This window comes from Theropithecus gelada, chromosome 8 (assembly GCF_003255815.1).
Source record: "Theropithecus gelada isolate Dixy chromosome 8, Tgel_1.0, whole genome shotgun sequence".
In the NCBI taxonomy this organism is placed as follows: Eukaryota; Metazoa; Chordata; class Mammalia; order Primates; family Cercopithecidae; genus Theropithecus; species Theropithecus gelada.
The window spans coordinates 132,126,332-132,151,744 of NC_037676.1; the positions used below are offsets into that span (position 1 = coordinate 132,126,332).

At 38.8% G+C, this 25,413-nt stretch overlaps 1 protein-coding gene across 50 annotated transcripts in view; it reads right to left on the reverse strand.

Moving 5' to 3' along the window:
• FAM49B (family with sequence similarity 49 member B) overlaps positions 1 to 25,413 on the reverse strand; it is a 175,573-nt gene that overhangs the window by 37,171 nt on the left and 112,989 nt on the right. For 15 of the 50 annotated variants that reach the window (XM_025393563.1, XM_025393572.1, XM_025393565.1 and 12 more), the window contains one exon: positions 1,902 to 1,984. The exons of 3 other annotated variants lie outside the window; for them this stretch is intronic. In XM_025393563.1, coding sequence (XP_025249348.1) covers positions 1,902 to 1,974 — 73 coding nt within the window. In that variant the 5' untranslated portion in view covers positions 1,975 to 1,984. Of the gene's footprint in view, positions 1 to 1,232; positions 1,241 to 1,901; positions 1,985 to 2,884; positions 2,968 to 19,561; positions 19,745 to 25,413 lie in introns of all 50 variants that reach the window. 32 more of the 50 variants (XM_025393596.1, XM_025393591.1, XM_025393595.1 and 29 more) reach the window with 12 other exon arrangements.

Consider the following 25,413-nt stretch of genomic DNA (forward strand, 5'->3'; position numbering starts at 1 on the left):
ATTAGCTGGGCTTGGTGGCATGTGCCTGTAGTCCCAGCTACTCTGGAGGCTGAGGTGGGAGGATCCCTTGAGCCAGGTAGGCAGAAGTTGCAGTGAGCTAAGATCGTACCACTGCACTCCAGCCTGGGTGACAGGGCGAGACCTCGTATAAAAAAAAAAAAAAAAAAAAGTGTGTGTGTGTGTATGTGTGTATAAAATGATCCAAACACTCCCACAGATTGGAAAGCCAAGACCAAGTAATCTTTTAAATACTACATTTAAATTCATGCTTCTCACTTGACCATAATATAACGCTAGGTTTACAAAAAGATCAAGTGCCAAGTCTTGAACAAGATCTTGACTGTATCAAAGTCAAGATTCTGTAAATGTAAGGAATTTGAGACAAAGAGGAAAAGGGAGACAGAACGGCAGAAAAAGACACAAGACCAAGTTTGAAACAGATGCAAATAAACTAAAATACAGCTCTAATGTAAGTTGCCTCATCTGAAAGAGTATCTTCAAGTCAGCAATCTGCTCAACATCCTCAAGCTGATTAAAAGTCATGCTAAACATGCACTTAACATAGCACTGGTAAATTGTTGAGAAGGGTCAAGAAAACTAATATTCATCTAATATATAATAGTATTTCCCCTAAAAACCCGATTTCCCCTGAAACTCAATTTCATATAGACCTGATATTGATATTACTACTCTTTACTAGCCTGTACACAGTACCCAAACTATAACAGATTCTTTATAGAAATGGAATAAAAGTAGAAAATAACCAGAGACCACAAATTATTCTACAAAATGGAGATAGCTATAAATTGATGTGTTCATATGAACGGCCATGGTTTAAAATGGTTCATAAAATAGAATGAATTACCACATTAAATCATAAAAACTAAATTGAAGTTGGAGGAAAAGGCAGTGACTTTCTGGGGGTTTATTTTAAATGATTTATTTGTTTTGTTTTTAAAATCAGAAAACGTCTTAAACTTTAAGTATATAAAAATACGTTCAAACACTTTAACCTCAAATAAAAATACAAGGGATCACATGATTTAAAACCTAAGGAATACCTCTTCACCCTTTCCTAACAATTTTCTATTGATCAGTTAAAATAGCATCATTCACACTAAAACACCAATTTAATAATTCTTCTCAATTTGACAACCAGACAAGCTAAAGCGGTATCAACAGCCAAAAAAAGCAAAAGCTTTGCAACATGCACCGAGGTCAATGACACTTACCTGCCACTCTTAGACCATATTACAATAGGTCATGCAACATAAAACAAACAGAAGGCAAATTACTTAAAGGTCTGTGAACCCATTATTTTTCCTTTTATTTAGAGTCAGAAAAAATAAATTCCTGAAATAAATACATTCCATTTTTTTAACTTTTCAAATTATCTGCAAAGATTAAATAATTTAGGTTCACACTTACCTTTTAATATTATGCCCAAATTACTGAGCTCTGAATGGCCTTCATGAACAGATTGATAATTGAAATACTCAAATATGTACCCTAGAATAACTGAAACCTGGTCGATTTTTCTTGACTGCAATATAAGTTTTCCCCAAATACTGCTTCTATTAATAAATCTTGAGGTAGTACTTCTCCTTTCTAATATTTTTCATAAAAATGTTTTCATTAGAGAATAGATCTCAAATTACAAAATAATCTCCAACTAAGAGATATAAAATCTCTTACAAAAACTCAAAGACATTTTATCATCACAATTTAATCTATAAAACAGGACTTCTAGTTCTAGAAGGCACCAGAAATTTACTCAAACAATTCATAGCTCAGTCATGCAAAGCAGTTAAAAAGATGGCAAAGTGGAAACATTCATTTAGTGCAAGACAAACGCAGTCTACTGCAGGCAAAGAGAAATAGGTATAAAATCATCTTCTCACTTTCAAAATCAAGGAAAAAATTTGGCCCCTGCTCAAGGTCTGTGCATGTCAAAACTTTAAGAAGATTCCCCATGTTAAGGTACCTGTCAAGACAAGAATGAGAAAAGAGAAAATATCCCTTTATAAAAAAGAACATCTGAAGTTTACTTAAAGAAAAATAGTAACAGGGAAAATGTTCATTAGGCCATGAATTCATTCTTCAGGTTACCCAGACTGTGCTCTGGCAGACAGCAAATCGGGTTCTCAAGGTGTTGATATGTAGGACCTAGAGGTGAAATGTGGTTTTCCTGTACACAATGGCACAACTGATGCTCTAATTCTTCTCAAAATTCTCCCAAGACAAGTTTCATTAATGGCCTTATAATGAAAAATTCTTTAAGTATTCCAATAGTGCTAATATTCTGAAAAAGAAATTTCTGATGAAGAATTATTTACATGTAGTATTGTTAGTATAGCACTGAAACAACAATTTATTTCAAAGCCAAATATTAATACATTTGGCCACGGCTCACCTTTGCATCTCAAAACAGTATAAAACTTTCTTCCTGCATGCAATTAAATAAAGCATATATTTCTAACCAAATTTGGATTGTTAATAATCTGTGGAGGTTACGGAGAGTACTGATTCAAGATATGCAGCACAATTCTGATTTTTAAAATAAAATTATTATAGGATTATAAGCAAACATTGTTTGACATAGTCACTAAAGCATACTATTAGAATGTTCATCATAAGGCTACTTGCTTCATGGACTAATGAAAGGACAGCACTGGCTACAGACTCAACATGATTTTAGCAAATGAAAAACTAAATTATACATATGATGGTGATGTTTGCCTACGATTAAGAAAAAATCATGCAACCTTCGTTTGATTCCCATGTTTAATTAACAAATATTCTGGCTGGCCTTCACTGTGGTGAGTATAATTCATCTTTCACCTTTACCATTATGCACCAGCTGTGAAGGGCTAAAGAGACTTACTTTCAAAGTCCAAGAAAAAATGTGCTGCATTGTGGTCTATGTCCCTGGTTAGCACCTTAATGAGATTACCCATGCCAGCAAACCTAAAAATAAAAATGGCAACATCATTTAGTTCCAGTAAAAAATTTTAAGCAGAGGCCTGGGATTTGGCAAAGGCTGGCTTGCTCATAATTATCAACAGGTGCAGGTTTATATGCTTTTGGCACTGAGAATTTGGAACAACAAAAGCACATTTGGCTCTGAGTTTATAGTTCCTGTCCCTCTTTTCCACATATCAAAAAAATTACATAAAGCAAGATGGGAAAAAAGATTAGATTTTGACATGTTACTCCTTTAAAATTTGAGGCATATATTTCTCAATTTAAATTAACAGCAAAACTAGATTTCTCAAATAAGTAAATACAGAAACCATTTTTTTAAACAATAGGGATATTTTCCTTCTTGCAGAGTCAAATCCTATTGGGAATACAAAGAAGAAAGTATTCAAACCACATTTAACCATTAAAGCCTAAAGAAAGTTATCAATTAATGACCCATCTAAAAAAACTTTACCACACATAAAATATTTTTAATATCTTCTATCTCTTAAGATTAATCAAACTTTTATTATTTAACTCTTAGACTGAATAATCAACTCTATACAACTATACCATGTATGGAACTTAAAAGTTAACACAGCAAACAAGCACAACAGGGAGCCAGCAATTATCACAATTTAGTAGGTTTGCAGAGGGAAAAAAGTGAAAATACGGCATTGGCATAAATGTTGCCCAAGATCTCCATAATACAGTGAGGATGAAAGTGGGAAATGGGGTCAGAAACACCCAGGAAACCAGGTTCAACCCTCAAAGGTAGAGTAACAAAAGGGGAGGCAAACTATGGTATCACGGCTACCCACATCCTCCTCCCTCCAACTGCTGTACTTTTCCTCCAATTGCTATGTGTTTTTCTCCAAAGATCCCGTTGCTGGCAAATGTAAATAAAGCAAAACATAAAACAATACTTTTATTGAGAAAAAAAGACAACTTGCCACTCACTCTCATTGTAAGAAGCTTGAAAAAAGTTACACTTCCTGTCACCTGTGGCAACCCCTTCTTCCACCTACTCTCCAACATCAGCATATGTTTCTAACTGTAAGCGTCCCGTGAGGAAATAAATATGAGTGTGTAACAGTTACTTGCTTTAGTGGTCAAAGTCCGATGTACGGAGACAAAAATTTCTTATAAAATGTTAAAAGCAATCTAATTTATTCACATGTGGTAAGTACTGAATGGTTCTTCCCTTTTGAAACAATATTCCTCCAATGGGGGAGGTGGAGATCTATCTTCTTTTTATATTAATATTTCTATTACACAGAATTTCAAGGGCCTGATTTTGTACAATACTTTACACAAATGGATTAGGTGACATTAAGCTAAGAGGGAAATATTTAGTATTTCATCTTAATTACCTTATACATTGTAACACATTTAATAATATCAAGCTTTTATATTAAAGGAAAGGATAAACATTTTTCCTAAATCATCACACCCAAATAATAACCTCAAATTGGTTACTAAAGTTATTCAATAGATGTTGGAAGAAACCATTTGGAAGTAGCATACTTCACAGCTTTAATTTTTAAAAGCTTTCCAACATATATGGAATGACTGTTTCCAAACATATATAAATTTTCTCATTAACAAGAACTGAGACCAAATACACAAAAAATTACCTAGTGGTATCAATACTGCAACTACAGATGAAATATATCATGAGAAAGGACTATAATTACTTTTAGTAGGAAAAAAGCAGCACACCATTTGGTTTTAGGAGTTTAATCTATGGAATCAAACCAGAAATTGGACTCCAGCTTAGTAGCTGTTTGACCTTAAGGATGGTAGTTAACCCTTCTGGGGACTCATTTCTTGATTGGTAAAATGCAGGTAATTTTAGTAACTATCTTAAATTTCTATTATGAGTGTTAAGTGAGATTAAGCACTGACTCAGCTTAGTGTCTGGCACACAGAAAACATTTAATAAATATTGGCTGTTGCTGTAATTGAAACCTAAATATCACAAAATAACCTTTTAAAAGTAATAATGGCTCTATTTCTTTTAATATAAACCTGAGTCCTTATCAACACATTCCAATGTTATAAATTAGAACAAAGCCCATATTTGTCAAGAATATTGCTGAAATGTTGTCCTAAAATTAGTTCTATTAACAGGAAACCATCATCAGGTATGCATGGAGAAGAGGGAGATTAGGCTTCCTTACCTTTTTACCTGTATGCACACAGTCCAACCTTGGGAAAAATTTTGGAACTAGCCAGGTATGTCAGCTCCATTGTCCTACAGCTCCTTCTGTAAACTTCTTCCTCTGTATATGGTTCTTCTTTCCAGGCACTCAAGGCTAATGTGATCCTCCCCTCCTCATACTTGGGAGTATGACCACTACATCAGACTTCGTCCTGACCTACTTACTCTCATAAGGATTGAGAATTTCTTGCCTATTTATCCCATACACAGACACTTAGTTTGAAAATGGCTCAGTTGGCTGGGCACGGTGGCTCATGCTTGTAATGTCAGCACTTCGGGAGACCAAGGTGGGCAGATCACGAGGTCAGGAGTTTGAGACCAGCCTGGCCAACACAGTGAAACCCCGTCTCTACTAAAGGAGGTGGCGGTTGCATGGAGCCAAGATCACACCACTGCACACTCTAGCCTAGGCAACAGAGCTAGATTCCCTCTCAAAAAAAAAAAAAAAAAAAAAAAAAAAAGGAAATGGCTCAGTTTATCTAACACAGTGTTTCTCAGTCTCAGCACTATTAACATTTTGGTCTGAGGAGTTCTTTTGTTATTGAAGTCTGTCTCACATTGCAGGAAATACAGCAGCATCTTGGGTTTCAATCCACTAGATACCAGTAGCTACTCCCCATACAAGCTGCGACAATTAAAAATGTCTCTAGATACTGCCAAATGTCTCCTAGGGGCAAAATCACCCGACTGAGAATCACTACAACACCTGTTGTCCAGTGCAAAACTTCGCTCTACCACATAGCACACAGGACAGATGCTACATAGGCAGCACATAGCACAATGTCTCTTTGAACAAAAACTCATGCAATTTTCAAAGCTCTAAAAACAGTCCCATTATAACATTATCAGTTCTCCTATCCTTTATAAGAATAAACAAAAAATTAAAACCATAACCCTATCTTGCTATATTTTAACCTGGCCAAAAATCAAACAAACAAACAAACAAACAAACCCTCCTGTCCTCTCACTGTGACTGTTTTCAACTAATATGGCAGTGGTTAATCATCAGCTTAGGTGGGACCAGACTGCCTGGGTCTGAAACCCAGCTCTGCCACTTCCAAGCTTTGTGACTTTAGTCAAGTGTTTTTTAACTTCTCCATTCCTCAGTTTTCTCATGTGTAAAAGGTGCATATTAATAATATTCACCTCAGAGGGTTCCTAAAATCATTAAATGGGTTAAAATAAGCACCACATTTAGCTCCATACCTGGCAGTTTATTTACTATTACTGTTGCAGCTGTCAGAGCAACCTAACGACGGGCTCTGTTCCCAGCAGCAGAACTTATGGAATGTGAGGCGTGGGCGGATGTGGCAGTCATACTTCCTGCCACAGAGGATGGCAGTCTGTCACAAGAGAATGAACCAATATTACAGTGCAAAGTCTCAGAAAGTGTCCTGGAGTCATTAATTTCCATTCATTCCTGAGTTCCAGCTGTCACTTCTTTCAGTCCAGTTGCTTGATTTTCCTCTGGTTTTAAGATACCCTAGTTTTTTTAAACCAATATCCCTTTTAGCTGTTGAGCTGGATTTCTGCCATCTAAAGGAGACTAGTAAGATTTCTAAGTTTTGGATGAATAAATACATTTGATATGAAAGATACCAAAGGATTTAAGACTTTTTTTGAGACAGGGTTTCACTCTTGTTGCCCAGACTGGAGTGCAATGGTACGTTCTTGGCTCACTGCAACCTCCGCCTCCCAGGTTCAAGTGATTCTCCTGCCTCAGCCTCTCGAGCAACCGGGATTACAGGCATGCACCACCACACCCGGCTAATTTTGTATTTTTAGTAGAGACAGGGTTTCTCCGTGTTGGTCAGGTTGGTCTTGAACTCCCAGCCTCAGGTGATCCACCCGCCTCGGCCTCCCAAAGTGCTGGGATTACAGGTGTGAGCCACCATGCTCAGCCAGATTTAAGATTTTAAAGCAGACTATATAAAAACTAACCCAAAACACTATTAATATATTTTAGAGGTAAAAAATATTATCACTTAGAATAATAAACTAAGTCTTACTATCTGAATTTAGAAGGAAAAAGCTAAAGAATCCTCTTTCAAATTATTTTCTATTGTAATCTTTAGATTTAAACTAAATATTGTATTTACTAAATAAGCTAAAAATAAATTTAACACAAATTTAATACACAGAAACCAGACACGGTTTACCTCAAGAGTTGTCCTATTTCTGGTGGAATTTTTTTTACTATGAGCCCTTACATTAGACATTTGTTTCCACGTTGACAACTTATCTGGAAAGGAACACGCCCTTCCTGGCCGGTAGTCTGTGGAATGTATTTTTAAGCTAACAAAAGGCACTTAAATACATTAGACCATTTTCCCATAAAACATTTGAAAAGAAGTTTCCTTACAGAATAATAGCCAATAGAAACAACTATACCCTACCATTACTATAATACTTCCTCTAACTTTCCAGAAACTTCCTAAGAGATGTTATTACTTCACTTACTTTTTCCTCCTCAAGGTACTTTTTAATTTTGTCTCCTCTTCCTAGAATGCTAGTCCCAAAGATTTTCCCATGACTGGCTTCTTTCCATCCTTCAGGGCTCATCTCAAAAGGTTTCTCTTTGAAGAGGCTTTTCTCTGCCAACCTCTTCAAAGGAGTTGCACCAGCTGCAGCTTCTACCAGTGATAATCTTCTACCTACTGCTTCACCCAATTTATTTCTTAAGCATATTTATCACAATCTGATTTTGTCTTAATTGTTTAGTGTCAGTTTTCCTCACATCCAGCTTATAAACGTATTAAAGATTTGTGAGTGGCCAGTGAGAAGGAGGGGGAGGAAAGAAAAGTAACAAACACACTGACCAGCTTCACTTTAAATCAGGGTTTCTTAAACTCAGCAATACTAACATTTTAATGTACTATTCTTTGAGGGACTGTCTAGTGCCTTGTAGGTTTGTTTAGCAATATTCTGGGCCTCTGCCCACTAGATACCTCTTATCACCCCTGCTCTCAGCTGTGACAACCAATAACGCCTCCAGACATTGTCAAATGTCCCCTGGGAGGCAAAACTGCCTGTTGTTGAAAGCTGCTGCTTTTAACATATTACCACCAACCTGAAGTGCACCCTCAGTTTGCTACCTCACTCAATCTCCTCTCCCACTTTCCCAGGTGATTATTCCACACATTTAAAAAATTCTTACCTTCCTCATGATCTCTTCAAAAAAAAAAAAGAAGAAGAAGAAGAAGAAGAAAACCACAAAACCCCAACAACCCATCCTCCATTCTCACTTGCAGGAAATGACCTCACTGTATTTTTCACACACAACACACAGAAGCATCTATCTTTTCTACCACCCTCTCTTTAGTAACCACACACCCACCCTCTGTACCTGTTTCCTGAAGGACAACCTTTCCTCTGGGGCACTACTCCCACTTGCCTTTGTCTCCTCAAGGACTTCATGTTCCCTCTACTACAACATCATCTTTCTTGTCCTCTTTATAGAAAGACTTGTCAAATGAACTGTTGATAGTCGTTTCTTTCCACTTTTCAAACTTCTATTCTTTCAACTCATTCCAGTTTGGCTTTTATGCCCACTACAATAAAGCTGTCCCTGTCAAGGTCGCCAAAACTTGCATTTGGCTAAATCTAAAGGACAATTCTCACACTTCAACTTACTGAACTAGCAGCTCTTGACCCAGTTAATCACCCACGCCTTCCTGAAAACACTTTCTTCAAAATTTGACATTCTGAACAATATATTGTCTTGAGTTTCCTTCCTACTTCAGTTTTTCTTTTCAGTACCCTTCTGTTTGGCATACATACATTTATTTCTTCCATCTTAAACAGAAATGTACCTTGATTCTATTTCCCTCACCAGCTCCCACCCTATTCCCTTGCTTCTCTTTGCAGCAAAATTCCTCAAAAGGAATAGTCTAACACTCAGCTTCTTTTATTTCTCTCCTTTCATTCTCTGTTAAACCCCTTGCAATGTGGCTTTTATCCCCATCCCACACCACCAAAACTGCATCAGGTTTTGGTGGGACGGGAAGGCCATCAGGTAACTTCCATGTTGCTAATTCCAATGTCAATACTCCGCCCTCACACCTTACCTTGCCTGTCAGGAGCATCTGCCCTGACACTCCCCTCATTCTCCTCAACACACTTTTATCATTAGCTTAAAGGGCAGCACGTCTCACCTCCCCAACTGCCACACCTCCCTACTTCTTGCCACCCTCACTTCTTGCCAGGGTTGCTGGTCTCCCTGTTTCCACCCCAGCCTCCTCCTATAATCTCTTCCACATATAAGAGGCAAAGCACTCTTTTAAACATATAAATCATCCTTTCTCTACTCAAAGCCATGCAATGACGCACTAACATACTCAGAATAAAATCCAAATCCCTTACCAGGTTGACATAATTCAAATTTGTGTCTCCACCCAAATTCAGTGACAAATCAAAGACAATGGGGAAAAATGCCTCGAAGGTATCTCAGAGACCTTTGTGGCAGCCCCTCCCATCACGGACTCAGAGGTCTAGGCAGGTAGAATGGTTTCACAGGCCAGGCCCAGGGCCTGGCTGCCCTGGGGACACTGCTCCCTACATCCCAGCCACTCCAGTTCCAGCCATGGCTAAAAGGGTCCTAGATTATGTCTCAAGCTGCTGTTCAGGCAGGTACAAGCCATAAGCCTTGGCAGCTTCCATGGGTGTCAGGCCTGCAGGTGCGCAGACAGCAAGAAGTGTTGAGGCTTGGGAGTCTCTGCCTAGATTTCAGAGGATGTATGGACATGCCTGGATGTTCAGGCAGAAGTACACTGCAGGGGCAGAGTCCTCATGGAGAACCTCTCCTAGGGCAGTGCACTGGGGAAATGTAGGGTTGGAGTCCTCACCAAAGCACTGCCTACCATAGTTGCGAGGAGGGGGCCACCCGTGCTCCAGACCCCAGAATGGTAGATCCAACAACAGCTCGAACCATGCACCTGGAAAAGCCACAGACACTCAACGCCAGCCCTTGAGAGCAGCCATGGGAGGTGAGCCCTGCAGAGCAAGAGGGGCAGAGCTGTACAAGGCCTTAGGAGCCCACCCCTTACATCAGTGTGGCCTGGATGTGACACATGGAATCAAAGGAGATTATTCTGGAGCTTTAAGATTGAACAACTGCCCTGCTAGGTTTCAGATGTGCATGAGGCTTAAAGCCCCTTTGTTTTGGCTTATTCCTCCCTTTTGGAAGGGGAGTATTTAAACAATGCCTGTACCCTCATTGTATCTTGGAAGTAACTAACTTCATTTTGATTTTAAAGACTCATAGGTGGAAGGGCCTTGCCTCACCTAAGGTGAGACTTTGGACTGTGGACTTCTGAGTTAATGCTGAAATGAGTTAAGAGTTGGGGGACTACTGAGAAGGGCTGATTATATTTTGTAATGTGAGAAGGTCATGAGATTTGGGAGGAGCCAGGAACAGAATGATATGGTTTGAATTTGCGTCCCTGCCCAAAGTGCTGGAGAAGGAGCCTGCTGGGAGGAGACTGGATCATGGGAGTGGACTTCCCCGCCTTGCTGCTGTTGTGATAGTGAGTTCTAATGAGGTCTGGTTCTTGTAAAGGGTGGGGCACCTCCCCATCTCTCTTCCTCCTGCTCTGGCCATGTAAGGCGTGCTGCCTTCCTCTTTGCCCTCCGCCATTCAAAGTTTCCTGAGACCTCCCCAGCCATGCTTTCTATACAGCTTGCAGAACCATGAGCCAATCAAACCTCTTTTCTTTAGAAATTACCCAGTCTCAGGTAGTTCTTTTTTTTTTTTTTTTGAGACGGAGTCTTGCTCTGTGCCCCAGGCTGGAGTGCAGTGGCGCGATCTCGGCTCACTGCAAGCTCCGCCCCCCCGGGTTCACGCCATTCTCCTGCCTCAGCCTCCCAAGTAGCTGGGACTACAGGCGCCCACCACCTCGCCCGGCTAATTTTCTTGTATTTTTAGTAGAGACGGGGTTTCACCGTGTTAGCCAGGATGGTCTCGATCTCCTGACCTCGTGATCCGCCCGTCTCGGCCTCCCAAAGTGCTGGGATTACAGGCTTGAGCCACCGCGCCCGGCCTCAGGTAGTTCTTTATAGCAATGTGAGAACAAACTAATACAGGGGTCCTACAAAATCTTACATAATCGGCCCCTGACACACTCTGGTCTCATCTCCCTTCACTCTCCACTGCACACATGCACATCTAACCACAAAAGCCTGTTTGCAGTTTCTGCTGCTCAGTAAGGCCTCACCTCTTCAGAGAGAATCCTTGAGCTACCTACCCATCTATAAATGCCCCTTCCATCCTCCTCTCTATACCCTTCCCAAACTGATGGTTTGTACCATCTAACACACATTCCTATTACTCTTATCTATTTACTTTGTCTTCCTCTGACTAGGCAGGGGTTTTGCTTTGTACACTCTCTATCTATCCTGAGCACTTAGAACAATGCCTGGGATGTAGTTGGTATTCATAAGTATTAGCTGAAAAAATACATGATTAAAAATAGACAGACAGGCCGCACACAGTGGCTCACGCCTGTAATCCCAGCACTTTGGGAGGCCGAGGTGGGCAGATCACCTGAGGTCAGGAGTTTGAGACCAGCCTGGCCAACATGGTGAAACCCCATCTCTACTAAAAATACAAAAATTAGCTGGGCAGGATGGCAGGCACCTGTAATCCCAGCTACTCAGGAGGCTGAGGCAGGAGAACTGCTTCAACTGGGAGGCAGAGGTTGCAGTGAGCCAAGATCACACCACTGCATTCCATGGGCAACAAAGCGAGACTCCGTCTCAAAATAAAAATAAAAACAAAATCCTAGGACCCTTAAGAATTACACTACATCCACTCTGCCTGCGGTCTCTAAATGGAACAGCAAAGCCTAGATGACAGCACATCTGTTTACAGCATAGTGTACACAATATTCTAAGCCCACTATTGAGACCTACTCCTCAGAAAAAAAAATACTCATTTCAACGAATTACTGCTCACTGACAATGCACCTACTCACCCAAGAACTCTAATGGAGATGTATAAGGAGATTAATGTTGTTTTCACGCTGCTAACACAATACGCACTCTGCAGCTGATGGATCACAGAGTAATTCTGACTCTTAAGTCTTATTATTTAAGAAACACATTTCTTAAAGCTAAACCTGTCACAGATATGGATTCTTCTGATGGATCTGAGAAAGGAAACTGAAAGTCTTCTGGAAAGGATTCACCATTCTAGACACCATTAAGAACCTTTGTGATTCATGGGAAGGGGTCAAATATCAACAGGAGTTTGAAAGAAGTTGATTCTAACTCTCACGGATGACTGTGAGGGGGATTCAAGACTTCAGTGGAGAAAGGAATGGCACATGTGGTGGAAATACCAAGAAACTAGCGTAGAAGTTCATCTTAGAAGGGCCTTTAAGATGTGACTGAATTGCTGCAATCTTATGATAAAAATTTGAGTGGATGAGGAGTTGCTTCTTATGGGTAAGCAAAGAAAATGGTTTCTTTCCTTTTTTTTTTTCTGAGACAGAGTTTCACTTTGTCACCCAGGCTGGAGTGCAGTGGCACGATCTTGGCTCACTGCAACCTCAGCTCCCGGGTTCAAGCAATTCTCGTGCCTAAACGTACTGAGTAGCTGAGACTACAGGTGCAAGCCACCACAGCTAGCTGATTTTTTGTATTTTTGTAGAGATGGGGTTTCACCATGTTGCCCAGGCTGGTCTCAAACTCCTGAGCTCAGGCAATCCACCCACCTCGGCCTCCCAAAGTGCTAGGATTACAGGCGCGAGCCATTATGCCGAGCCAAAAATGGTTTCTTGAGATGAAATCTACTCTGAAGATGTTGTTTAGACTGTTAAAATGAGTATTACATCAACACAGCTGATAAGCACTGGCAAGGTCTGAAAGTACTGCCTCCAATTTTGAAAGTTGTATTGTGGTTGAAATGTTACCCAACAGTATCACATGCTACAGAGAAATCTTTCCTGGAAGAGTCAACTGATGTGGCAAACTTCACTGTTGTCTTATTTTAAGAAATTGCACAGCCACCCAACCTTCAGCAACTACTACCTTGATCAGTCTGCAGCCATTAACATCCAGGCAAGACCCTCCACCAGCAAAAAGGTTAAGACTCGCTGAATGACGGCTCAGATAATTGTCAGCATTTTTATCAATAAAGTATTTATAAATTAAGGTGTGTACACTGTTTTTTAGATATAAATCATATCAATAATCCCAGTAACCCTTCTGAAAATATTCAAGGCACCACCCTCATCAACTATTGCCCAAAGTCTGCTTACTGAACTGATTCTAAGAAACTGTACCATCACTTGAAAGCAGGCCAGGCGCGGTGGCTCACGCCTGTAATCCCAGTACTTTGGGAGGCCGAGGTGATGAGATTACTTCAGGTCAGGAGTTTGAGACCAGCCTGGCCAATATGGCAAAACTCCATCTCTACTAAAAATACAAAAATTATCCAGGCGTGGTGGCACATACCTGTAGTCCCAGCTACTGGGGAGGCTGTGGCATGAGAATCTTTTGAATGCAGGAGGCGGAGGTTGCAGTGAGTCAAGATTGCACCACTGCACTCTACACTCTGCAACAGAGTGAGACTGTCCCAAAAAAGATAAAATAAAAAAAGAAAAAAATGAAGAGGAGAGGAGAGAAGAAGGGAGGAGAAAAGAGGAGAAGGGAGGAGAGGAGAGGAGACAGGAAGCAAGCAAATGTCACCAAAAGGAATGAAAAGGTGGGAAGAAGAAAAACAAAAGGGACCTTTGAAGTCCCGTCATAGTTTCTTCCAGCGGTAGGACAGCTAGGGCTCCAAGCTCTAGCTTCTTGTGGAACTCCCAGCAGCAGTGCATTATGTGGCCCCCTTCAAAGGTCTGAGACTCCAGGCCTATGGGGTTCTTCCTTCAAGCTCCTAAATTCTCCCAAATCCATCTCTTCTCTTTTGTTCCCTGAGCCCTAAAAGTAATTGCTGTTTCTTGTGGTTTCTATTAATATCTAAGTTACCTCAGCAGTCTCTTTTGGCTCAGGTTTCCAACACTTGTGAACTAAATACATATATTAAAATTCCTCATTTTAAAATGATTTCTGCTTTCCTGGTTGGAATTTGATATCAGGGAAGTTCTACAGAACAGCTTAATCCTTAACCTTACTAACACTATCTAACGCACTGCTATCAAGTACTAGTTTAGCTATTAATAAAGTGATCCTTTTGTGAAATGTAAAGAGAGACAGAGAGATCAGTACAACAGGATTCAGGTATTCCTGGGTGCCAGTGTTAATATCAACATAGTAGTACTAAAATCTCCCCATGAAGCCCTAGCAAATGTTAAGATCCATATATTTTAATTTTGGCTACTAAATTACATGCAGTTAAGTCACTTGACTTAAAGAAATGTGATATAACAAAGGAATAAAAATTCGGAGGCTTGATTTCTACTCCTATCATAAAATGTGTGACTTTATGCAAGTCAGTTTACTTGTTAGACTAAATCTCTTACTGAGCTTCTGGCTATTATTCTATATCCATTCCACTGCATCTTGCCTAATGCTGACATCTAGTGGATGGATACACTTAGACTTCATATTATAGAATGAAAAATCTTATTTCACCTATTTCTGTTGGGCCATGTGCAATGGATATAATAAATTAGGAGACTAATACTGTTCCTTACATGGAAGTGAAACACAATAAAATAGTATTAGATCAGATTGTCATGGTATCTTTGAGTCTGATTCAAAGATTACTGCCATTCTTCCATGATTCCAGGCATTAAAAGTTAAAAAACCTTCTGTATAACAGGAGATAGGAAAAAGAAGAGTTTAATCACCAATGCAAATTACTGTCAGAGCCACATATTTAGACCATGAAAGCACAGAAACACATCCTGTTACAATGGCTTGCATCAAGCACAGACAAAAAGTATGTAGAAGGGCTACTACAAAGGCTCAAGGCAAGTAATACAGAAGTTTCTGGAATGGAATATGATGGAAATATGCAAAACCACAACTCAAAATGACCTATTTTGTAAGGACTTACTATGATAGTTTCTCTTGAAAATACGTTATCATTAGACAAATACAGTATTCTGAATTCATTTTGCGTACATTATTTTAAAATCCATGAATGCAAAATAAATTTTATTTCATGTCAACAACTCAAAAGAAAAGCCTAGTCACACAAGTCCACTGTCACATTTAATTACCAAAATTGTTATACTTTTTTTGTGTGTGGAGTAGCGTTCTGCTTTTAACTATGGCTTTCTTTATACATCATGCTGTAAAATAAATACACGTCAATAGTTTCAATGACTAGAAATGGAAATATTTTAGAAAAGTTTCATTAAATATTTCAAAATTATACTAGGCTGATGTAAAATGCAAGAGCAATGGGCACAATCGGGTGGAAGTGTAAACTACTATGACAAGTTTGGGAAATCAGTCTGATACTCCTTCTGAAGTTCATGTGCAATATTCACACAATGAACTGTAATACTGTGCAAACAAATTAACTGCAGCTACATGCAATAAAAATGAATAAGTGAATTATAATGCTATCGGAAAACTGTACACAATATAATACCATTAAATCAAACACCATATTAAAGATACTAGTTATTTGTAGGGGGAGACGATCATAGGATTGGGCAACTTTAAAGACCTGAGAATTATTCTAGTTCCTCAATTAGTGGTGGATTCGTGGGAGTCTTATTTTTAGGCTTCACAATTTACAAATGAAGTATGCACACTCTTGTATGAATCAGTAATTTTAAATGTTCAAAAATGTAAAGCCATTGATGCTGAGAGAACACGTATGTCTCACTGAAAGATGCCCAAGAAAAAAGCTCAGAATGGAATTCAGGTGCCTACCTCTTTCTAACACACATGCTACAATACATGGATGATCAGTTTTTTTAAATGTTTCATTATAAAGCCTCAGATACTTCCATATATTTAGCTTTTACAGTATCAGTGGTAGTAGTTGTTTTAAATCAAACAACGTTTACTTAGCACCTGTCTGCCAATGGCTATGATAAATATTGAATATCTGGTGCTGAGGAATTCACAGACAAGTGGAAGAGACCAGACAAGCAAGTGTGGGTATACTTTCATAAAGAAACAAGCAAAGGGCATTCTGAATACACAGAAAACGGAATACCTAACCCAGTTTTGGTAAAGTAAATAAAAGCTTCCCAGAGGGGCTGATTCTTAATTCTTTCTTGTTTGCTATTTATTTAAATTAGGAAGTAATTCCAACATAAAATACAAAAAAAAAAAAAAAAAACCAAAATAAAAAAACACTATTCACAGTCTTGTCACCCAAATTAAAGCTGTAACAATTTGGCAACAGTTGCTTTAGATGGGCTACTTTTCTATGTGTGCAGTTGACCTCCCAATCTCTTTCAATCAACTTTCCTCCCCTCCCCTCCTCTCTCACTGAAGATAATTAGTATCTTTCTTAAAAAAATTATTAGATAGAGATGGATTCTCCCTATTTGCCCAGGCTGGTCTTGAACTCCTGGCCTTAACCAATCCTTCCACCTCAGACTCTCCAAGTGTTGGGATTATAGGCATGAGTCATCACACTAGGTCTTTTTTTTTCCAGCATGGTTTTCCTGCCAGACATATTTTAAGACTTTTTTTACTCCAAAGTTATATATTCATCATAAACAATACAGTATTGTTCTGCTTTTCAATTTGCATACATGATATACTATGCATATTCTTTGAAAACTCGATTTTCTCACTCAGTGGTTTTTAAAAATTATTAATATTCATTCATTTTAGCTATTACATACTATTCGATTATTCAAAGAAACCAGTTTATTCACTCCTCTACTGAATGATAAGATTGTTTTCCACTTTTAAATATTAACAGTTATGCTTTACACCCCCATACACACACTATATATACTTAAGCTCATGTACAAGAGTCCTATAGGACAGCTATCTGAAAATGAAAAGGCAACTGTAACTTTACATGGTGCTAAATTGCTCTCCCAAGTACATCCATCAATTCTGTTCCACAGGTAGAAAGAGTTCCAATTTCCTGTCCTCCAAAACCTCAAGTTTAATTTTTGGAGTCTGAAATGTCTCTGATGTTTAAATTTGTCATTTTTTATCAGTAAACACATGCACCTTTTTGTATTATATGTTTATGGGCCATCTGTGAAGTGTATATGCATTTCCTCTGCCACCTATGGTCTTTATTTTTCTGTTGTTTCTCAGCCCCACTCCTACCTTTCTGCACTGCTGGGGCTGAGAATTCAAATAACATTTCCCAGACATCTTTGCCAGCTGGGTTCCTGTTAGATTATGTCAACAGGAGGCACTGGAGGGCGAGAAGACAGGAGGAAGAGAGAATTTACTGATTAGAACAGGCTAGTAGTTGTTGTAGGAACAGTGTGAATAGTATCCAATACCCTAATTAGGGACAGGTGCAGCCTGTAGGTTCCAGCCTAGTGGTGGCAGCAGCTTGTCTCTGGCAAAAGCAGTATCACAATTTCTTATTTCATTTTTGCTACTCTGTTCTCTCCCTTGTTCCTTTTGCTCTTCCAGCTTTTCTAGTATCTTTGTAACCAATCTTCTATATTAAATTGTTTGAAATATCCAGAGTGGTAAGTTTTCCTAACTTAACTTCAACTGTCATACCACTCTTTCTTTTTTCAAACTGAGTTTTGGGAAAAAAAAAAAACCAAAACATATATATATATATATATATATATATATATATATATTATTATTATTATTATTATTTTGATAGGGTCTTGCTTTGTCGCCCAGGCTGGAGCATGGTGGTGTGCTCATGGCTCACTGCGATCTCGACCACCCTGGCTCAATCCATCCTCCCACCTCTGCCTCCTGAGTGGCTGGGACTACATGCCCATGTCATTACACTCGGCTAATTTGTGTGTGGGGGAGGGGCGTGGCGGGAATATTGCTGCTGTTTGTTTTTTTCGTGGAGACAGGATCTCATTGTGTTGCCCAGGCTGGTCTCAAATTCATGGCCTTAAGCAATCCTCCCCCACCCTGGCCTCCTAAAGTGTTGGCATTACAGGCATGAGCCATCACATCTGGCAGCTTCAGAAATCTTGGATATCAACCTTTTAATGCTTATATACAAGGCAGATACTTTCTCCTAGGCTCTAACACATCTTAACTTTCTTTATGGTGTTTTTTGTAACAGTCCAGTTTTTCATCTTCATGGTCTGTGCGTACTGTTTAAACAAAAATTCTTCAAAATTGCCTTATTCTTGCCCTTTTATTCACTCATGTGACTGTCAAATTCTACAAAAAATTCTGATGGGATTTTGACTTGATTTTGCATTAAATATATAATTGCCATCTCTATAATTTCAATCATTTTGTCATTTAATATATGAATATGACAGATTACATAAATTCATTTTCTATTGCTAAACCATTCTTGCATTCCTGAGATCAAGTCTACTTGGTTGGTTATTTATTTATGAATAAATGAATGAGGGTGAATAAATAAATTTGAAACAGGGTCTTGCTCTGTTGCCCAGGCTGGTCTTGAACTCCTAGGCTCAAGCAAACCTCCTACCTCAGCCTCTCAAGGTGCTACAATTACAGGCGTGAGCCACTGTACCTGGTTTATTTGGTCATTTAAAAAAATATATTCCTAGATTTGGTTTTGCTAACATTTCACCTTGGATTATTTTGTAAGACTGACTGGTAGTTTTCTTCTCTGTTCCTGTCTGGTTTTGCTGTCAAGCCTATTTTTATACATAGACTTTTTCTATTATTTGGGACCATTTATAAACAATACAATGTGTCAGTTATTCAATGACTTTTATAGGAAAGTTCTTCCAAACATTTAAGAAGTCTACATCTGTTTCATTTTTTAAACTCTAGCCTCTAACAGACATTCCATCACACAGCCGGTATTCAATATATATTTGTCAAATTAATGAATAATGAACAATTCAAGTAAAAAGCAGCTTATTTATCCAAAAAGAAATTACGTAAACTAAGGGCATCCCATAGAGTAGGTTTAGGTCAAATGAAACAAAGTGTAACTTAATAAATTAGGGAGTAAGTTTATAATCCCTTGGTCTTACCTACGAAGGGATAATTCAAATATAACCTCTATAAACATCAAGAAAATCAAGGACAAGGTTAACAGGCAAAGGTTTATTGCTAAAACATTAAAGCTAGCCTAGGCAGCAATGATATTTTCCCACAATACTCTTTACCACCTCTGAACTAATCTCCAATGGTGTTTCTCATGTTCTTATGCATTATCACAATGTGAGCACAAATCCTTAAAAATCTTGATGACCAACAGTCATCTTCAGAAGCAGCAATTTTAGTTTTCTGTTTTTGCACAGAGAATAACTAAGGGCTACAGAGACATTCTCATCCATTACTTATAAACATGCCACCCACCTCCCCAGAGTGAGAGTCTCTGGTGCCTCTTTCAGTCACCAAACAGCAGCAAAAGAGCAAGGAACTTAAGGACCGACTGCCAAGGAAACAGGCCCTGTGGCAGTGAAAGGATAAACTGTCCATCATTCTTTCTTCTCCTTGGAGATTTCACAGGAAAAGGAGAAAGTGAGGGAAACAGGAGGCCTACAATCGAAAGGAAATCTGCCAGAATTTGGCATATAGAAGTAAAGTGTCATTCCTAGTCACCTCACTATGACTGAAATAGATTAGAGATTCTTAAAAATTGTTCTGCTTTCTCTCATAATTTGACTTAAAAGAAGGTATTCTCTGAAGTTAAGTATCCCTTAATTTCTGGGATTGACTAGGGGCTCTTCTCAACACTACAGCCACTGTGAAGAGTGAAAGACAACAGGCAGAATGGCTTTATATCCCATTCCCAATAAACAAGAGAATCTCAGACCAGGAAGGGACAGTTCACAGTCAAATGGAAGACTCACCCTTGACTATTTAACCTTAGTATGAATCTATTCTACAACCTATCCACACGAAGTAGCCATCTCACCATTGCTTAAATACTCTGTATGACTTAAATTTTAGACTTTGGTCAATTTTTAGAAAAATTTGTAGAAACTTAAGCCAATGACTGAATAAGCACAATTAAGACATGAATTCTACCCTCGAAAATCATACAATCCTTGTATTAAACTGAAATTCACCCATTTGTTAACTTCTCCTCCTTGGTTTAAATTCTCTTTGGCCTCCTAGAAATAAACTGCACACAATCCCTGTGCTATTTAACAAACCATTAAATATATGAAGTATCTTAAAACAACAGACAAATGAGGTCAAAAGAAAAGTTACCCATCATATCATGTATGTTCACATTTGCAAAGTTACAAACAAGACATCTCCTATCTAGTAATGTCAACCAAGAATTTAGCCTCTAAGTAGAGTTCAGAAGTGATTTTCTAGCTAGAGACAGGCATGGTGGGTGGCTAATGCCTATAATCCCAGCACTTTGGGAGGCTAAGGTGGGTGAGGATTGCTTGAGCCCAGGAGTTCAAGATCAGCCTGGGCAACACAGCGAAACTCCATCTAAATTTGTATTTTTTGAGACAGAGTTTCGCTCTTGTCGCCCAGGCTGGAATGCAGTGGCACAATCTTGGCTCACTGCAACGTCTGCCTCCTGGGTTCAAGTGATTCTCCTGCCTCAGCCTCCCAAGCAGCTGGAATTATAGGCATTTGCCACCACGCCCAGGTGATTTTTGAATTTTTAGTAGAGATGTGTTTTCTCTATATTGACCAGGCTGGTCTTGAGCTCCTTACCAGATGATCCACCCGCCTCGGCCTCCCGAGGTGCTGGAATTACAGGCATGAGCCACTGTGCCTGGCCCCCATCTAAAACTTTTTTTTAAGTTTTTTTTTTGTTTTTTTTTTTTAAGGGAATACTCATCACAAATACCTTGTTAAACATTATAGGCTAAAGAACCAAGGGCAGTGGAAACTTTTTTCCCTGAGTGTGATCTTAACTTCTGTTTCCAAAGTACCCCCCGCAGAGGGCTTTGCATGACGTTAGTGCTAATGTTAGGTCAATAAATGAACGCTTACTGTGGCACATACAATTCATCCAAAAACAATTAAGAAAAATTTCAAGTGTTCCTAAAAGAAATTAGTACTAAAACTTCTAAGTTAGAAAAAAAATTTCACTGGAAAAAAACTTTCTTAAGAAAAGCAGTAAGTATGTTATGGATAGTTGGACACAGAAGCTAAAAGTAAAATAAATTTTAAAAAGAAAAAAGTATGCTTATCAGGAAAAGAAGAAGATGTTAAGAAATGTTCTTAAATAGTTTTCTACAGTTTGTCAGGTCTTTCTGTTCTAGCCTTGTACACTAACGGAATTGAATGCAAGTGAAATTACAGAAGGGCACAAATGTTTTCCTGGTTCTTCAACTTAATTTAACGAGACTAAAATTAAAATCATTATCTTAAATGTATCTCCTCCAGGCTTATCATAACCAAACAGAATACAAAAACATATTTTTCTTCTCTTAGTAACAGAATTTTAAAGATATGTACTTGAATAATTTTCTACATTAATAAATCAGTATCTCTTACAGTGCTAAAAAGAGTCCAGCAGAGGTCATTCATTTACATTCTGATGTAGCCAAGGAGGTGGTAAATATAACTGAATATATACATTTTTGCTTTGCCTTTTTTTTTTTTTGGAGTCTCACTCTGTCCCCCAGGCTGGAGTGCAGTGGCACGATCTTGGTTCACTGCAACCTCTGCCTCCCAAATCAAGTGATTCTAGTGCCTCAGCCTCCTGAGTAGCTGCGATTACAGGCATGTGCCACCACGCCTGGCTAATTTTTGTATTTTTAATAGAGACCAAGTTTTGCCATGTTGACCAGGTTGATCTCGAACTCCTGACACCTCAGGTGATTGATCTATCCACCTCTGCCTCTAAAGTGCTGGGATTACAGGCATGAACAACTGTGACTGGCCTTTCATTATACCATTTTTTTAAAATACAATTTTACTTCAGAAAGAAGTAAAATTTTACAGCAGAAAGAGATCCCACTCGGTAAATTTAAAAAGCAGGTTCCATAATTATTTTCAAATGACAAATGACAAGGCCAGATACCTTTGTAAATAGTTTTGTAAAAGCTGGTTCATTTTATTCTAAAGGCTGATTTATACAAAATAGGAAGAAACCTATGTTTTCTTAAAACTGTGGAATAAGCTAATTGTAAATGAAATGTTGAGGTCATTATTAGGACCAAATACAGTATGTGCTTATGCAAATTTTTTGAATTAAGTATGCCATTAATTATTACAGCTTTTAGTTTCACAAAGCACATAAAAAGGAAATGTTTATATAAATCAAAGTCCAAATCACTAAACCACTTTGAATTTTTACTGTCAACCTAAATAACAGAAAGAGAGTAAAACAAAGAAAGGTTTATTTCAGAACAGAGCATTGCAATAGGAATATGCATGACATAGTACACTATGCCATACATATTTAGGGAGGTAAAGGAAGACAAAGGTTTCAAAGGAAAAACAAGGGTTATATAATAGTTTTGAAATAAATATCCTTAGCTACAAAGATCGGTAACAAGGGTGACACTAGTTGGAGGTTGAACAGGCAGATGCTGGGCAGATGTCCTTGCAGAAGTATTATTTTGTGTAAGGTGGTGATGGCCTTTGTGTAAGGATATGGTTTTTGTAGTCTCTTTCATTATCAGGCATATGAGTGTGAGAACACTCTTCACAGCCTTCCCTGGCTCTGTACACAGCTTCCCTGGGTTTCCTTAACATTAGTAACTCCATTTTGATTCTGAAGACTTTCACTACCACATGTCTAAAGTTGCTGGGAGAAAAAACGGAGAAAAGAAATGGAGAAAGGGGATGACAAAGGATAGAAAATCTGAGCCCAGACTAAAGGGTTTGTGAAATGACTTGAATGACCTAAACTCCCTAATTTTATGAAAGAAGGGAAATAAAGACTAGAGAAACTTGTTGACTTGCACAAAGCAGCAAATGAGTAAAAATGTGGGGCTTAATCCACTGACTCTGGCAGTGCAGCTTTTGAGAATCTCTTTAAAACACGGCATCAGGGCCAGATCACATCAAAAGAATCAAGTACCACCACAATGAAGGAAACAAAAACGAAAATCAGGTTCCCCACTATGTCCCCTTTAAAATGATTGTTAATGCTGTTGTTGCCATTAATCAAACTTCAACAGACCTGCCATTCAATTTGTAGTCAGCTGTCAGCTGCTGGGCAAACACTGGGATTCAGGGACATCATTCCAGTCTCTTTCTAGATCGGGCTGACACTTACCACCATACAGCTTATACTACTGATGGAACTGCAAAACAGTTGGTGACTTTCTGTAAGTCTCTTTTTCTTGTTTTCAGAACACAATTATCAGAGCACTACTATTTGTATCCTTCCTATGGCAATGATGGCATTTCTCTTCTTAAAATTTTGGTGTCTCATACTGATATTTGGGCTTTGGGAAGACGGTTTTTTTGAGACAAGGTCCCACTCTATCACCTGGGCTGGAGTGCAGTGGCATGATCTAAGCTCATGGCAACCTCTGCCTCCCGGGCTCAAGTGGTTCTTGTGCTTCAGCCTCCTGGGTAGCTGGGATTACAGGTGCGCACAACCATGCCTGGCTAATTTTTGTATTTTTAGTAGAGATGGGATTTCACCATGTGGGCCAGGCTAGTCTCGAACTCCTGGCCTCTAGTGATCCACCCACCTTGGCCTCCCAAAGTGCTGGAATTACAGGCATGTGCCACCACGCGCCCAGTCCTGATATTTGTTTTCCACATATTTACTTCATGTTCTTTGAAGGCAGGCACTCGCCAAGGCTCAATATTTATTTTCTACTCCCTTTCTCCACAAAATTTGTTGTTTCTGTTATTATGGACCAGCAAATAGAAGCTTCTTCAAAGCTATTTCACAAACTTCTAGCCTACACCATTTAGGATACTTTTTTTTTTTTTTTTTTTGAGAGACAGAGTCTAGCTCTGTCACCTAGGCTGGAGTCAGTGGTGAGATCTTCACTCACTGCAACCTTCTCGGTTCAAGTGATTCTCGTGCCTCAGCCTCCTGAGTAGCAGGGACAACAGGCAGGTGCTACCATACCTGGCTGATTTTTGTATTTTGAGTAGACACAGGGTTTCACCATGTTGGCCAGACTGGTCTCAAACTCCTGACCTCAATCCACCAGCCTTGGCCTCCCAAAGTGCTAGGATTACAGGCATGAGCCACTGTGCCCAGCCTGTGACTACTTCTTTAAGATTAGTTATATAGAACATGAAAAACTACACTTACTGAAGTATGATGCAGAAAGGTCTAGCTGAATTTTCACTAACTGAGGTTCTTAATATGGGGGTCCATAGAGAATTCAGGGATCTGTGAATATGGATGGGAACCTTTTCACTAAACTCTATACAAAAATTAACAATTCCTTCAATCAAGAATATAAGTAACAAACCACAGTAGTATTAGAAAACCTATGAATTTGTCATTAAGAGAAACCATGGGTATTTTCATATTACAATTTTTGCATACAACATCTACTTAAAATTATGATATGCAGTATATTTACTCCTAATGCTTGTTCTCTAACATGAGAAACACACATATTAATGTAAGAAGCACACATATTACTATTTGTTAATGGCTTTTCAATGTAATGTTTCCTTCTTAATCCTATGTAGTTTACTTCATACAATCATGAATCATTATTAGAATCATTATTCTGAGGCAGGATTCATAGGCTTCATAAGATTGTCAAAGAGGTCCTTGGCACAAAAAATACTCATTAAGAACCTCTGATCTGTAAAATACAGAGTAAGCAAGGTGATAACAATTCTGAAGGACTGTCATAGTAGTAACTGTTGTACCAGCTCTAACAAAATGATGGGCTGGATTTTTGTTTTTGTTTTTATTGTTTTTGTTTTCTGACACAGAGTCTTACTCTGTTGCCCAGGCTGTGGGCCAGGCTGGTCTCTTAACTCCTGACCTTAGGTAGGTAATCCATCCACCTTGGTCTCCCAAAGTGCTGGGATTACGGGCTTGAGCCACCATGCCCATCCTTGTTTTTGTTTTTTGAGACAGGGTCTGGCTCTGTTGCCCAGGTTACAGTGCAGTGATGCAATCATGGCTCACTGCAACCTGGACACCCCAGGCTCAGGTGAGCCACCATGACTGGCCTGATGAGCTAGTTTTGAAAAAATATACTCTGTTTGTAACTAAGAAGAACATGGAAAGGGATTTTAAGCCAGTCATTTTCACTTAAGAACACAAACTCTGTCTGTAAAAAAAAATTACG